Below are 14,901 nucleotides of genomic sequence, written 5' to 3'. Positions count from 1 at the left end.
TTTTAACACCATTAGAAAACATAGGCGAAAGAGTAGTCTAAGATGTTTCAATGTTTAATTTTTAGGAACTAGAAATCTGGATTATCTGACCAATGGGATTTTAGCAGTAAATTATTATTCTAATGGTTTAGAGGATTAGGGGAATTAGAGGTTTAGGGGAATTCTATGATGGTGTACCTCCATTTTTTTCCATTCAATTTGATTTTTTAGTAAGGAAGGGCATAAAATAAACAGCAATAAAAGTATCTAGAGCCACTTTGTATTGTGTTTTGTGTTCGTATTTTGCTGTGGATTGTCCACAGCTGTTTACAGGAACTTTACATTAACATTTGACTAGGGATTGCAGGTTTTCTGTTATTAGTATAGTAACATTACATTTCTTCTCAGTTACACCGCAGCAGTGAAGGAATCATATGCCCATCCATACAGCCTGTCTGCTCCCGACTCCTGTGACAGTAACTGGAACTACTTCAAGACTTGTACACCACAAAAGTAAGTGACTTTAAACAATTAAAACAATGTAATAGCACTTTGCATTTAGCTTTTGTTCCTATCAGCACAAAACAAACAGCCTCATTTATGAAAACCTCTACCCCATAATGATCAGCTAGATACTCAAGCTGGCCTAATTGATCACGTTCTTTATGCACCAGGTTTACTTCGTCCAAGGAGTGGCATAGCCAATTTTGCTTCCTAGATTGGAGCTGAATTGCAGCCTGTAAGCATTTTCAGCCTTGCACTGAGGTAAGGCTCCTCTCCTGTTCAGAAATTTCCGATTTTCACTGCACACTATGCTGCCAATTCAACATTTTCAGGGACTGGAAGCTGGAGAAAATTAAATTTTTAGACAGTTTAGAGGAGGAGAACCCAGGAAGATACTTATTCACAGTCCAATAAGTAGGCTGGGGCAGGTAACAAGGAAATAGTTCAATAATGAATAATGATGTCACCTACTACTTACAGCTAATGGATGGAGGGGGCTACGTAACTACGGGAGGGAATTGTCCCCAGAACGAACTCCAGGATTGTGAAAAATAACACTTGCAGTTGGGCTACCCACTCACTGCAAGGGTTAAGTGTTCGTTTTTCTCTAGGTGACAAAAATAAAGAAGAAATACTCGCCCGATCCTTGGTCCTGCAGTGACCACTCATCTATCTCCTCCTCAACCATGGCTGTGGTATGTCCCCTTGTGACCTGAATTAGATGCGATGAGGTCACAGGTTCTTAAACTGCTAGAGCCTAGAGGACAAGAGAATGAGAGGCCCAGGCAGGACTGAGGATCTGGTGAGTATTTCTTCTTTATTTTTGCCTCCTAGACAAAACGAGCACTTAAAGCTTGCAGTGCAGAGGTAGCCCTACTTCAAAGTATAATTTTTTACAATCCTGGACTTCCTTTTTAAAGTGAGGTAGCATTGTAAGAACAAGAAGTCTTACCTGATTGGTGTTCGCTGGTCTGGAGGAGCCACAAGGGTAGGGATAGAGTGCTACTGGGAAGTCATTTCATAACGGTTGGCTGGAGAGTGAAGTTGTCCCTGGCAGCAGGGAGTAGAGGGGCAGCAGGGGTGTGGAATTCCTGTCTCCCGACGCCTGGGAAATGCACTTTTGGGAGCTGAGCGGATAGTTGTTTTCTACATTTAGCCCTGCTATGGGCAAGCAGAGCTAAATGTACAGCGGGGAAGCCGCCACTTGTTTGGTGCAAGTGATCTAGGCGATGTCGCGGAGATCACTCCTATGCAGCCTGCATACAGAGGGGCGCATTGAGGAACCTGGCCTTGGGGCAGCAGAGAGAGTAAATCCGGCCCTTGGTGGGTTTGTTGGTCTTCAGGGGTCTGTGGAAAACTTCGGATAATTACAAAATGGGGTCCATCAGGCTGTATGGCACTCCCTTTTGGCAGGTTGTTTTTGGTTCTTCCATGGGCTTGTTTCCTTGGTGGAAGTCAGTATATATACCCAGTTCGGAACTGTCCTCGAGCGGATGGGGATAGGGATGGTGCTTAGTTAAAATTTTGGTTAGTGGACACCTAAAGACACTCTCCCGAAAATACTTGTCTATTTATGTTTGGTACGTTTTATTTGTTCACTGTTATATATGTTAATGGTTGTTAAATAAAGGACTTCTGTGGCCAGTGTCAAGCAGTCTGAGTCATTATTTAGAATTAAAATAACAGGAATGGTATTGATGAGTCCATCAGTCATGAATAATGGTGTCATCCTGCTATTTACGGTGTGTGAATTATAACAATAGCTGAACAGAAGTACACATATATTGGCACATACAGTTTAGACCAAAACTAAAATCTCCCAATAGATGGATTTAGTTTTACTTGGCTTTCCATTGATTTGAATTTGTATACTCTTCTCGTAGGATCATGTACCGAACTGCATATCGCCATGGTGTAAAGCTTGACTACAGAAAGCGGTATCGATGCTGCCAAGGATACTATGAAAGCAACGATATCTGTGTTCGTAAGTCCAGTTTTATTTGAAATAATGACCATGCTGTGTATAGTTAATTCCATATGTTGGACGTCTCACAGCTTGGGTTTCCCACAGAGGCCATATGATGCTCAGCAAACACACTGCACTATCCCCATTGCTGAAGGACATGCCAAAAGACGCATTCCATAGAAGAGATTATTTATTGCATTTCAGGACTGGAATTTATATCTTGCCAGAGCATTTAGACATTAAAACATTAACTTATTAATTTCAGTTTACTGCAGGATATTTAAGATCAACGTTTTCATCTAAAAGAAATCCTAGGAAATAATACCAAAATTACCATTTGCACCCCCTCAAGTCACAGATCTAAGTAAAAAGTGAAATTAAAGGACAACTGCACCTTTGCTACAGCTGTCCTTTTATTAACCCCAACCCCCTCTGAGCACGTCCTTCCTGTTTAAATACTAAAGCTTTCCATACATGTGGGTTGAACAAGAGAAGTCCATCGATTGCTGAACAGCGTGGATGGAGTTATCCATGCTGCTGACAGCATGTGGATCTGATTGGATGAAGGCACTGTTAGCCAAGAATTTTCAGACTGGATCCCTTCACAAAAGGCAGTTGGGTGGGCGGGGGGATAGAGGTACCAACAGGGCTGCCCATGGGTTGATTTTCAGCTACTGCAAAAGGAATCTGCTAAAAGTTGAGCAGAGTATGGTCAGCTTTGCTTCCTCCTGGCTCTAACGATCTTTACTGTGTGGCCCTACCTAGCTGCTAAAGAGCCTTTCCGAGTAACACTCCTCACCGCATCTTCTTTTTACTGCATATGCCCTGAAGCCCCATTTCTATGGTGGTCTTTTGGGTTCTCCATCTTTTCTCCACCTTTCTTCAGCTCATCAATTTATAGTCTGTTTACTTTACTTTCTTGTTTCAACATTCCCCCTTGAACCCTATATTGACTGGCTGCAATGAGCTTCTCAGGCTGGGTTTCCTGATAAGAAGTCTGCATAATGTTTGTTGAAATTACTTCTTTTAATCTCCACTGGAAGCCAAGTTAATATTTGCAGTCTGTCTACTCTTGGGGAGATTTCCCTTCACTTCATGTCCCAGGGACACAACAGGAAGTCAGAGGAAATCTCCCAAAGTATCCGGAATTCCCCTTTTAGGCATTAGTCCCTGGAACGGATATACCCATTTGAAGATTTCCCTTCATTTCTTGTTCTGGGGACAACTCTGAAAGTGTTGGGTTTCCCCTCAATTTCTTTTCATTGCCATTGCAAAGCACCCTCCTCTACCACGTAAAGTTTTAGATATGAAAATTCTTCACTATTTTTCTTAAAACCACAATTTTAACTACAATATTTATGATTACAATATCTTCAAACTCAAAAGTCTACAACAGCCATTTCTCCTACATACTTAACCCCTGTAGAATGCATAATTCTCTAACTTCATGGCTCTAAAATGTGTTGTTGGTCTTCAGGCTTGCTTAGAAGCTTTCACCGATCTATTTTTACTGACAGGCTCTAAAATTTTTAGAATTGTCACTAAAGCAACAGATCAGGTCATCTCACAGGAACAAATGTTCCAGTGATGCCTGTCCAAGATTGGAATTCCACCAGCTTTACTAATTCCTGTTGCATCTTCTGGACAGGAAGTGAAGGAAAAATCTCCCTAGTGGGACATAGACACCAAAACAAACCTGGTAGGGGTTATAAACCTCTATCCAAACTATAAAAAAAAGGTTTTTGCTGCATATGCATTTAAAAAAAACATAGGGGCCAAAATAAAACTCCTTATTTGACATACATTATTATGTCTAATTATTAACTTACTGTATGTGTAGCCAGCAGGGACAGAGCTCTCACCTCATGTTCTTGGATCTTTGTAGGGATTTTGCATCCAAAGTCAATGAAAATAAATTGCATTGTCTTAACACAGATTACAGAAAATGTTTTTTACTCATTCTACCAATGGAGTTTACATTTGTAACACATCTGTAAGTGTAGAAAAGACTTCTCTCAGGAGGAGAGCTGTAAGCCCAGTTTCTCCCACTCATAACTGATTCCAGATGAGCTCTCAACCTTCATTTGAATCTATACTCTCTCAACTGGATGGAAATATTTTTGTGTGCATAGATCACTTGACTGTCATTTCCAGAATGCAGTAATCGCCCACCATTGTAAACACTCCGATGTAGCACTGAGGGATTTGTGTCTCAATAATACTAAAGAATTCATTGAGGCATCTTTGTTAAAACTAGAGTGAAAGTAGAACCCAACATTAATTCAGGTCCAGGAGCATGGGTAATAACCTCTGTCAATGTTTAATTGCTGTCTGTGTCCCCAGTTTGGAATTTCCCCTCATTTTCTATTTATTAAAATGGTAAGGAATTGATGGTGGTGTTGATGATGGTGTTGATTTATTAAAGGGAACTAAGCTATTGACTTTGCAAGGGGATTTTTACTTTGCATGGGAATTATCTCTTGGCTTAATAAAAGTGGTGAAAATTAACTTTTCAAGAATACCCAATCACCTGACAAGGAAAATAAAAACAGCATTTTTTCTTGCACATGATTAGACGATGGAAGTCAGGGGAGCTTTACCTCACTCACTAAGATAAGAGGAAATTCTTTCGAAAAGCAAACATTCTATTTGTTGTAAATCAACCCCTATATGTTTAAAAGTTACTCGACGCCTGGCCTATTAAAAAACCAAGGGGATTAATATTGAGTTCCCCCCTACCTTTGAGGCTTTAACAGGCTCCACTTTTCAGGGAAGCCTTTCCATAAAGTTTTAAAATATGTCTGTGGGTATTTGTGCCCATTCAGCCAAAAGAGCATTTGTGAGGTTAGGTACTGACGTTAAAAGAGAAAAGATGGCTTGCAATCAATATCTCAATTCATCCCAGAGCTGCTCAGTAGAGCTCTGGTCAGGGATTTATGTGCACCAAACCCATCAAATCATGCCTTCCATTCAGCGTTCCAATTGTGTTCAGTGGGGTTGTAGTGTTTTTTGCAGGTACTCGAGTTCCTCAACACCATAGTCATTAAATTATATAATGCTGGTTTTGTGCACAGGGGCACAGTCTTGTTGGAACAGAAAAGGGCCTTCACCAAACTGCTACCACAAGGTTGGAAGCTCACAATTGTCTAAAAAGTCTTTGTCTGATGTAGCATTTACTTGTACCTTTCACTAGAAACACCTGAACTCAAAGATTTGGAAGGATGTCAACTTAGTTTTGGCCATATAGTGTCGGTCAAGTGTCCACAAAATTTGGCCATATAGTGTAGCTATGTTTGGACCTCTTTTAATGCATATTCATACAGTCTTTTCACAGCTGCAATGCAATGAGCATTTATATATCAGTAAAGCTCAAATAATGCATTGAGGAATCTCTGTATCAGTTTGGAAAGGTACATCACTTGCACACCTTGAATGCAATGAGGTGGCTCAAGTAGATTTCAGTCTCTTCACACTACTTTTATTAACATGTATTTATAGTGGAAATGGGTCCATAAAGTTTAATCAGGGGAGCTGCTGAGAGCTGACATGTTTTTTATCACTCCAAGTGATGTGCATCCCAGGGACAACATTGTGGTCTCATTCACTATTGCTGCACTGTGTCTATTATTCCTAACTCCTTGGTGGTAAATTTTTAAAGTCAGAGTCATTTGTTCAGGCTTCCTGCCCATAATCCAGGCGTTTCCATGGAGATAAGCAGGCTTCCTCCATGTTGTTCTTGGCATCAGTTAAAGCAGCTCTGGGCTTCCCTGCTTGCCTCATGCCTTCTGATTGACTCCAGTCTTCCCAACTGGGATTTCAATTGGTTTATGTAGGCAACGGATGACACGGCACAGAATAAGGTCATCGCCGTTCAAGAGAGGTCACTACTGGTAGCACTGTTCTCAAAATGGCTGCTGCTGTAGATGAACCCTGGGGGGAAACAGCAAGAATTCTGAACATAACAAAGAAATAGTTGTGAAAGACTACACTGGCTGAATTAATACACACACTTTTCATACGGACTGAAAACACTCTGCATGTCATTTGCATGAAGTACTTAATCTCGTTTCTCTAAATATTTCTCACACCACATGGATGAGACAAAATGGAAGACACTTGGCCCTTTTGTGACTATCAGCAAAATTGTACTGTGGCATTAAAGGAGAACTATGAGGTGAGTGCTTTTCACTCACCTCATAGTTCTAGCCGACCTGTGACAATGAGACTGTCACAGGTCAGCTCAGTAGATCGGGAAGTGAGCGAACACATACCAGGTTCGCTCACCTTCCGATCCTGTCACGGCTCTCTGCAGTGACAGGGGAGGGGCTGGATTCCCCCCTCCCCGCTCTGATCCTCCAGCGCTGACTGGCGGAACGAACGGGGGCGGGTACAGCTGGCTCTGCCTCTAGATAGGCAGAGCCAGCTGTCAATCACGCAGCTGGGCGGATCCCGTCATCTAAGTCAGGATCTGCTCCGGCTGCGGCGTCTTAGTATACCGCGAGCTGTGGGGAAAAACACTGACCCCATAGTTCTCCTTTAACACAGGATTTTGCAGTGTGACTGTGCTACTACAGGAAATATGCAATCTTAAGAAAAAAGCCATATGAGTGCATATAGTATTGTCTCAACTACAAACTGGGAGACACAGTTACAAAGGTCATGCAGATGCTAGACACGGTGCAACACAAAAACACAGCTGCAACACAAAAACACAGTTGTGTCACAAATTAAAACTGATAAGTGCCAAAACAAAGAAAAAGAAAGGAAAAAATAAGCTCCATTATTAGAGAAGATAGATGAAAACAATGAATTAGTTTAAATATCTAAAATTTTAATCTAAATATTCTCACCAAATATGGGCACCAGCTTTTACATGAAAATGAACAATATGTACTAATAAAAGAGATTTAGATTAGCACAATTTAAAATGATGTACCAAAATATATAATTAAAGGAGAACTATGAGATGAGTGATTTCCACTCACCTCATAGTTCTAAGCCGACCTGTGACAATGAGACTGTAACAGGTCGGCTCAGTAGATCGGGAGGTGAGGGAAAACATACCGGGTTCCCTCACCTCTCGATCCTGTCACGGCTCTCTGCAGTGACAGGGGGAGGGGCTGGATTCCCCTCTCCCCGCTCCGATCTGCCAGCGCTGACTGGCGGAACGGACGGGGGAGGGGGCGGGTACAGCTGGCTTTGCCTCTAGGTAGGCAGAGCCAGCTGTCACTCACGCAGCTGGGCGGATCCCGTCATCTACGTCAGGATCCGCTCCAGGTGCGGTATACTGAGCTTAGGGTAATGGGAGGACGCTAGTTTGTGTCCTCCTGTTACCCTAAGGAGAACTATGGGGAAAAACACTGACCCCATAGTTCTCCTTTAACCTCAACTTTTATGTTGTATTATTTAAAATCCTTTATGTTTAAATGAATATTGCCATTAAGATCACTTGATTAGAATACAGTTACCACTTGCATTTGCATAAAACATAATTTTGAGCCTTACATGTGCACCAATTTTACATGAAAGTGAAATGAATCTCTTGAAGATATTTTGCAGGTTAAACAACCATGTAACTGGTCTCTCTTGTATACTATACTAAAGGTTTGTGGACACGTGACCTGCACAACTATAAGAGCTTGTTGGCCATTCCATTCCAAAACCATGGTCATTAATATGGAGTTTAATCCCCTTTGTGGCCATAACAGCCTCTGATCACCTAGGAAGGTTTTCCACAAGATTTTGGAGGTTATCTGTGGGAATTTGTGTCCATGCAGTTTAAACAACATGTAAACGGTCCCCCTTGTACACTTTATGACCAAACATTTGTGGACACCTGACCATCACACCTGATTAGCTTCTTGGTCATCCCATTCCAGAATCATGAATATTAATATGGAGTTGGTCCCACTTTGTGGCTATTGTTGGTTTTGTGTTTAGATGAAGCACTGAGATCTTGAGGGATGCTGAATTATGTTTTACTTGCTTGGAAAACATTACATCAGAATACAGCATTGTAAAGGAAACATACAAAACGTCCTGTATACCATAGATAAGCAAACATAGAGACTAACATTGTACTACACTGCCATCTACAGCTCAAAAGACATATTGCAGTCAGTAATACAACCAGTACATGTCAGCATATGCTGTTGCATCTCCAAAACCCCTTCTCAACAGCATATGCATTGCTATATGCTGTTTTGCTTCTCTCGGAGGAAACTGTGACGATCCTTTGGCAATGGCTTAGTGAGTGCATCCGCAGTCATTTCTTCTGATAAGCAATATTGAATGTCGATAATAGTTTGTTCTTCAGTGTCGCTTAGCAGATGATACTTCACGTCGATGTGCTTGGTTCTAGGGTTGAACCTTTCTGATTGTGACAGCTTTATACATCCCTGGTTCTCCTAAAGATTGGGATGGGGTTTGACATGGCTACACCCATGTCCAATAAAAGCTGATGAATCCATATTGCTTCTTGACAAGCGTGTGCTGCTGCTATATAGTCAGCTTCAGTTGGGGAAAGTGCAACAGTTGTTTGCTTTCGGCTAGACCAAGTGATGGTTTCTTCCCCGTATTGGAATGTCTAACCACTTGTGGATTTGCAGTCTGTGCAGTCTCCGGCTCAATCAGCATCCGCATATCCAGTAACTATCCATAACTAGTTTTGGATATAACGCTGCTGGCAGTCGTAGCTTCATCCAAATTGTTCCTGTTAAGTATTGTATTACCCTCTTTACTGCTTTCCAGTCATGCTGACAGTAGGGCTGCAACTATCGATTATTTTCATAATCGATTAGTTAGCCGATTATTTTTTTCCGATTAATTGGTTAAAGAAAATAAATAAATATCATCTTTTATTTAAAATAAAATACACAAATGGAGTGTTAAAAGCAAAGTTTACTTCAGAATAAAACTACATGCACATTGCAGTACCATGCGTTCCAGTGTGGGTGATCACACTCCGGGGGTTTGGGGTGCCATGGAAATTAATGGCACCACAACACACATCCTGCAGCAGAATTTGTCAGGCCCTAAACCAAAAATTACTTTTCCCACCCTTTTTTTAATATAATTTTAAAATAATTATATGTATTATATTAGACATTATGGCCTCATGCACACACAATACAAGAGCAAAATTGTATATTGCGTATATACGCATCATTATGAATAGAAATTTGAATGTACTGTACACGCGTATGTGCATATACACGCGCACACACGCAGAAATACGGAGCCCGGACGCATCTCGGATCCATTTTTTTTGTGCATCTTTACGCAGCGCAAATATACTGTAATATAATTTACGCAGCGCAAATATACGGCTCCATACACAGCTATGTGTATGGAGCCATTTATTTGCATATGCTGCATATGGAAAAAAATACGCTGCGCGCATCTATACGCAGCGTATTGTAAGGCAGTGTGAATAAGGCCTTAAATTAGTTTCATGGATTTAAAATAATAGAGTTGTAAAACTCCAATATAATAAAATAGCCACATTTTATTTTAAATAAATAAAAACCAGGTCATCATTTTGGCGTTAGCCATGAATATTGACCGGAAAATAATTGCTCTCACTCCGGCGTACGTGGCAAAACCTGACATGTGTAGTGCAATTGTCGTTTTCATACGTAGGTGCATCCGGCTTGTGTTTCCATTAGTATGCCCGCGTTTGGGGCATTTAAATCTTTTTAAAACCTGGTGGTTGCTCCATGTAGAGATCTTCCTTAATGTCTCCTTTCTCTTTCAAAAGCTGGCATATAGCTGGACAGCACATCTGAGTGGCCAAAGCAAGTGGCATTCTTCCATCCGAGTCCTTCACATTTACAAAAGCCCTGTGATCACAGAGCAGCAGCACGCTGGTACAGCAGTCCGACATAGCTGCATTATGCAGCGCTGTCCTCCCCTGCAGATCCACATTCTCTGTTGGGCAGTTAAACTGGAGAAGCTTCTGTAGAAGTAAGGAGTGCCCATATTTCGCTGACATATGTATTGCATTACGCCCAGCAGCATCAGGAGCTGTGAGATCCACTCCATGTAACAGCATGGAATTTAGACACTCTAGGTGACCCTTCAAAGAAACAACATGGAATGCAGAGCATCCCTCTAGGTCCAACTTGCTGGGATTCACTCCCTTCTTCACAAGAGTGTAGGTAATCTTCTCTACATCTCCCCTCTCTGCTGCTTTCACTAACCGATCATCATATTTGCTCCAATCCAGTTTGTGTGATGGTGACTTTGTGCTTCTTCAGCCTGGATTTCAGGCTCTTCATGGCTGTAATGTTCGCTCACAGAACATACCAACAGCTTGCTGTGTCCCAGAGCTCTCACATCTCCCGCCGCACCTCACTCTCCTTTTGCTGTCTTTTTCTAGCCTCATCTTATATAGCTTGTGTAACCAGATATAGTTTACTGTTTAGGTTTGAATGCTCATTCAGTTTTTGTAAAGCAGTCCACATGCCCTTAGCTGTATTCTATTTTCTTATGTGGATGAGCTGGTCGTCTTCCACTAGCAGACTTATAATTACTTTAGCTTGCCTGTTATTCTTCTCCCATTCCTCCATGGGTCCATTAGTGGGTCTGTCTGTACTCAATACTTGCCACAAGTCATCTTTGCTTAGCAGCATTTCCAGCTTGAACTTCCATAGCTGGTAGTTGTTATTGCTGAGCTTTGCGCTTGCAAGCTTCATAAGCTTCATATCTGAACAGCTTGCAATCTTTCAGTAGCATTGATGCTGCCCTTGATTTTCAGTGTTCTGTTCAGTGCCTGGGCCCATAACCTGTTGGTTATGTGTTTAGATGAAGCACTGAGAGCTTGAGGAATGCTGGATTAAGTTTTACTTGCTGGGAGAACATTACATCAGAATACATAATTGTAAAGGAAACATACAAAACTTCCTGTATATCATGGATAAGCAAGCATAGAGACTAACATTGTACTACACTGCCATCTACAGCTCAAAAGACATATTGCAGTCAGTAATACAATCAGTGCATGTCAATATATGCTGTTGCATTTCCAACAGCTATAACATCCTCTACTCTTCTAGGAAGGTTTTCCTCAAGATTTTGGAGTGTGTCTGTGGGAATTCGTGCCCATTAAGCCAAAATAGCATTTGTAAGGTCAGAAAGTGTTCAGTAGGTTTAAGGTCAGAGCTTTGCAGGCCACTCGAGTACAACCACAGTATACCCATCCATGCCTTTATGGAGCTAGCTTTGTGCACAGGAGCACAGTCAAGCTGGAACAGAAAATGGCCTTTCTAAAACTCTTACCAGAAAGCCTTAAGTTTTCTCTAAAATGTCTTGGTATGGTGTAGCATTAACAGCACTCTTCACTAGAATCACCTGAATGCAATAATTTGGAGGGGATTCTACATACTTTTAATCATATATCAGGTGTGACAGTAAAGTATCCACAAACCTTTCACCATATAGTGTACCTACAGGCAAAAAGGACAATTGAGGAATAACCATTCAAAGCCTAATACATGATGCAGTATTGTATTACCACCAACTGGGTCCAATCTCTGCTCTTAGCAAATATTTCATTGAACCTCCTTAAGTGGAACTGAACTCAAAAAGTTGTGCTGTTATAAGAAACATTGTTAATTGTGGTATGCAGTACCCTGAAAATTGTTCCTTTTTGTTTCCTCATGAAAAAATATCAGTGCACTTCCTGGGATGTGAGGGTGGCTAGATACTCCTGTGTCTACAGCCTCATAGCTGTATACATGCAGTGTGAGATCTTCTGCCTCTGACTGCTAGTCTCAGGGTGATTTGGAGTAAGCTTTGGTGATGTAACTACTGTGCAGTTCACTGTTGTCCTTGCTGGAAGCTCAGACATGAGGAAGCCACTTCTTGCATCTACTAGGATGGATCCCTCCATACGAAGACTCCATGCAGAATTAAATATTGTAAGTCAGCAGTGGAAATCAGGTGAAAGGAAACCACAGGTTAAACTGGTGGATAGTTATTTGCCCTTTGCCTTGATCACAGCTTCCAGAGTTAAGGTCTACGTTAGATGTCGACAACCAGAAGCTTACTGTATATTATATAACCAGACATCTCAACTCTCCCGGACGCTCCGGAAGTCTCCCGCTATTAGATAGCAGCTCCCGACCGCCTGGGAGAGAAACTGCTATCTGTTTTTTTTTTTTCTGTCATCGGGGCCGCAGGCCGCTGTCAGTCAGAGAAAAAAAAAAACAGCATAGGAATGAATAGCTAGATTGCTATTGGCTATTTCAATTGCAATAGCCAATAGCCAATAGCAAGCTGGCTATTGCACCTGCCCACTGCTGCTGTCAATCAGCACTGGTGGACCTGAAGTTCTCCATCAAGTCTTCTTCTGCTGATTGAGAGCAGCAGAGGACGGGTGCAATAGCCAATAGCAATATAGCTATTCCTTTCTATGCCGTTTCTTTTTTTAAAAATTATTATTCTGATGGCTAAAAATCCCCTGCAGATAGCAAGGGAAGCAATAGCTTCTTTACTATCTGCAATCATTTCAGGGGGATTGGGGGGGGGTGAAAAGGGGGCACCTCCCTGAAATGAGAAGGGCACCTCCCTGAAATCACTTTTCTCAGGTTGGGATCCCTGTATAACCCAAGGGATAATCTTTGCCTTTTACAAAAAAAGTGTATTATCAATATTTTAACATGATAGGGAAACATGATAGGGTAAATTCAGAAGATCCGTGCAGTAAGGCTTTGAGTAAATTAAAAAACGAGTACATTTTCAGTTGTACAAATTAGGAATAATACATTGTAAGGATAGCACTGGATATAATATGATGACCTGTACTGACCTTAAAGTGTAGTTCCAATTTTGCAGTCAAATTTGAGAAAACCCCATTAGATGTTTGGTACGTTTTCCTGTTCAAACAGCATTTTTTTAAAATATACTTCTTACCTTATATCTGCTTCTTTGGTGAAGGCTTTTGTGCAGATTCCAGTCTACTATGAGCAGTTTCTTCCTCAGTTTGACCTTCTACTTTCACTTTCAAAGCTTATTCTCATAAACAAACAATGTTTTTACGTTTTAGCTCTTTGTTAGGATGGACTGTATTCAAATCTAGTTTTTACTGTGCTGACAGATTCCATTATCAGTTGTAGACAGGCTTAATTAGAGTGAACCTAACTTGCCACAACCACCTCCAGCCCCCTCCTTAACATATCATAGAGGGAAGATAGGTAGGGATTTTAAGCAACTATAATGCCTTAAAAATGTAAGCAGGCATTTTTAAATATATTGTTTACATTATGCTATGTGAACGGGAACATATTACAAATATAAAGTAGGTGTTATCCCAATTTGGCTGCAAAAGTGGAACTACTCTTTAAAAGGTCATACTGAGATGTAATCATGTACAATCATGTACATGGCTCAAGTCCACCTCTTTATAAACTGCCTTGGGAAAAAGGCACCTCGTCCTAATCAGCATTCCATGTCCAGTTTAATAGTGACATGTTTTTCTAATATTTAAAGGATACACCTGGAGCCTTACAAAATTAAATTAACCTCTAGAAGTAGTAACTGTATGTACCACCATTAGGAAAGCGATGTCCATAGCAAAGTTCACCAGAATTATTTTTATTATTATTATACAGGATTTATATAGCGCCAACAGTTTGCACAGCTCTTTACAATATAAGGAAGACAAAATGAAGATTTCTTTTCCCTTCGCTAATGCATCATTATGTGTTCTACATATCTATCATAGTTTTTTTTCATAATCTATATGTTTGAAAACATTTTAGAGACAGTTAACCTTTAGCATACCTGTTCATTGATGAATTAATTTAATATAATCTGTTGCAAATGTAGCTGGGTGGCCTGTACGGTTTGATTTATTAGCATTAATGTACAGTTTTACTGGGCATGCCATACATGGCTGTAGAAGGTAATTGTTTACAGGGCAGCTCATAAAACTGTCCAACCTAGTTATTTACAGCTATAAGGTTTTCCAACCCTGAAACAGATCATGCCCCAGACTTAAATGCAGATTGTTCGCACAGAAACAATCCCACATTGATATTCTGGAGGAATAATAGGCAGATTTGATGCCATTAACCAGCACTGAAACAATAAAATTTCAACCTGGAACTGATTTTGATCCCCACTCAATACAATACACCACAATAGCATAGGGCTAATTTATGATCAAAGGTGAAGTTTAATCGGCTTATATTTTGCCTTCCATGGTTCCTCCTTTTCCCCTCATTAGCATGCTTTACATTTTTGAATAAAACCTTTCCGCTATTAATCAATACCTTGTTTTAGACCACATGAAGTCTTTACTGGGTCGCTGTGATTCTCTATGGCTGGGAAGGGCCGGCAGGGTACATAGTTTCCTGAAAACATCACAGCACTCTGCCTTAGTAGACCTCCTCTCAAGACCCCTCAGCCGCAATGGAAGCAGTGGGCGAGGTCTTGGAAGGAGTTTTTCT

The 14,901-nt window shown here is 40.9% G+C and overlaps 1 protein-coding gene across 1 annotated transcript in view; it reads left to right on the top strand.

The window, feature by feature from the left end:
• Nucleotides 1-14,901, top strand: part of LOC108796764 (multiple epidermal growth factor-like domains protein 10) — a 64,905-nt gene that overhangs the window by 3,944 nt on the left and 46,060 nt on the right. Inside the window, exons 3-4 of the mRNA XM_018568282.1 lie at nucleotides 388-492; nucleotides 2,367-2,467. Coding sequence (XP_018423784.1) covers nucleotides 388-492; nucleotides 2,367-2,467 — 206 coding nt within the window. The remainder of the gene's footprint in view (nucleotides 1-387; nucleotides 493-2,366; nucleotides 2,468-14,901) is intronic.

Source organism: Nanorana parkeri, unplaced genomic scaffold (genome assembly GCF_000935625.1).
Source record: "Nanorana parkeri isolate BGI_ZX_2015 unplaced genomic scaffold, ASM93562v1 scaffold1167, whole genome shotgun sequence".
Classification (NCBI taxonomy): Eukaryota; Metazoa; Chordata; class Amphibia; order Anura; family Dicroglossidae; genus Nanorana; species Nanorana parkeri.
Note: the sequence above shows the minus strand (reverse complement) of the source record. Positions and strands in the feature narration are given on the sequence as shown.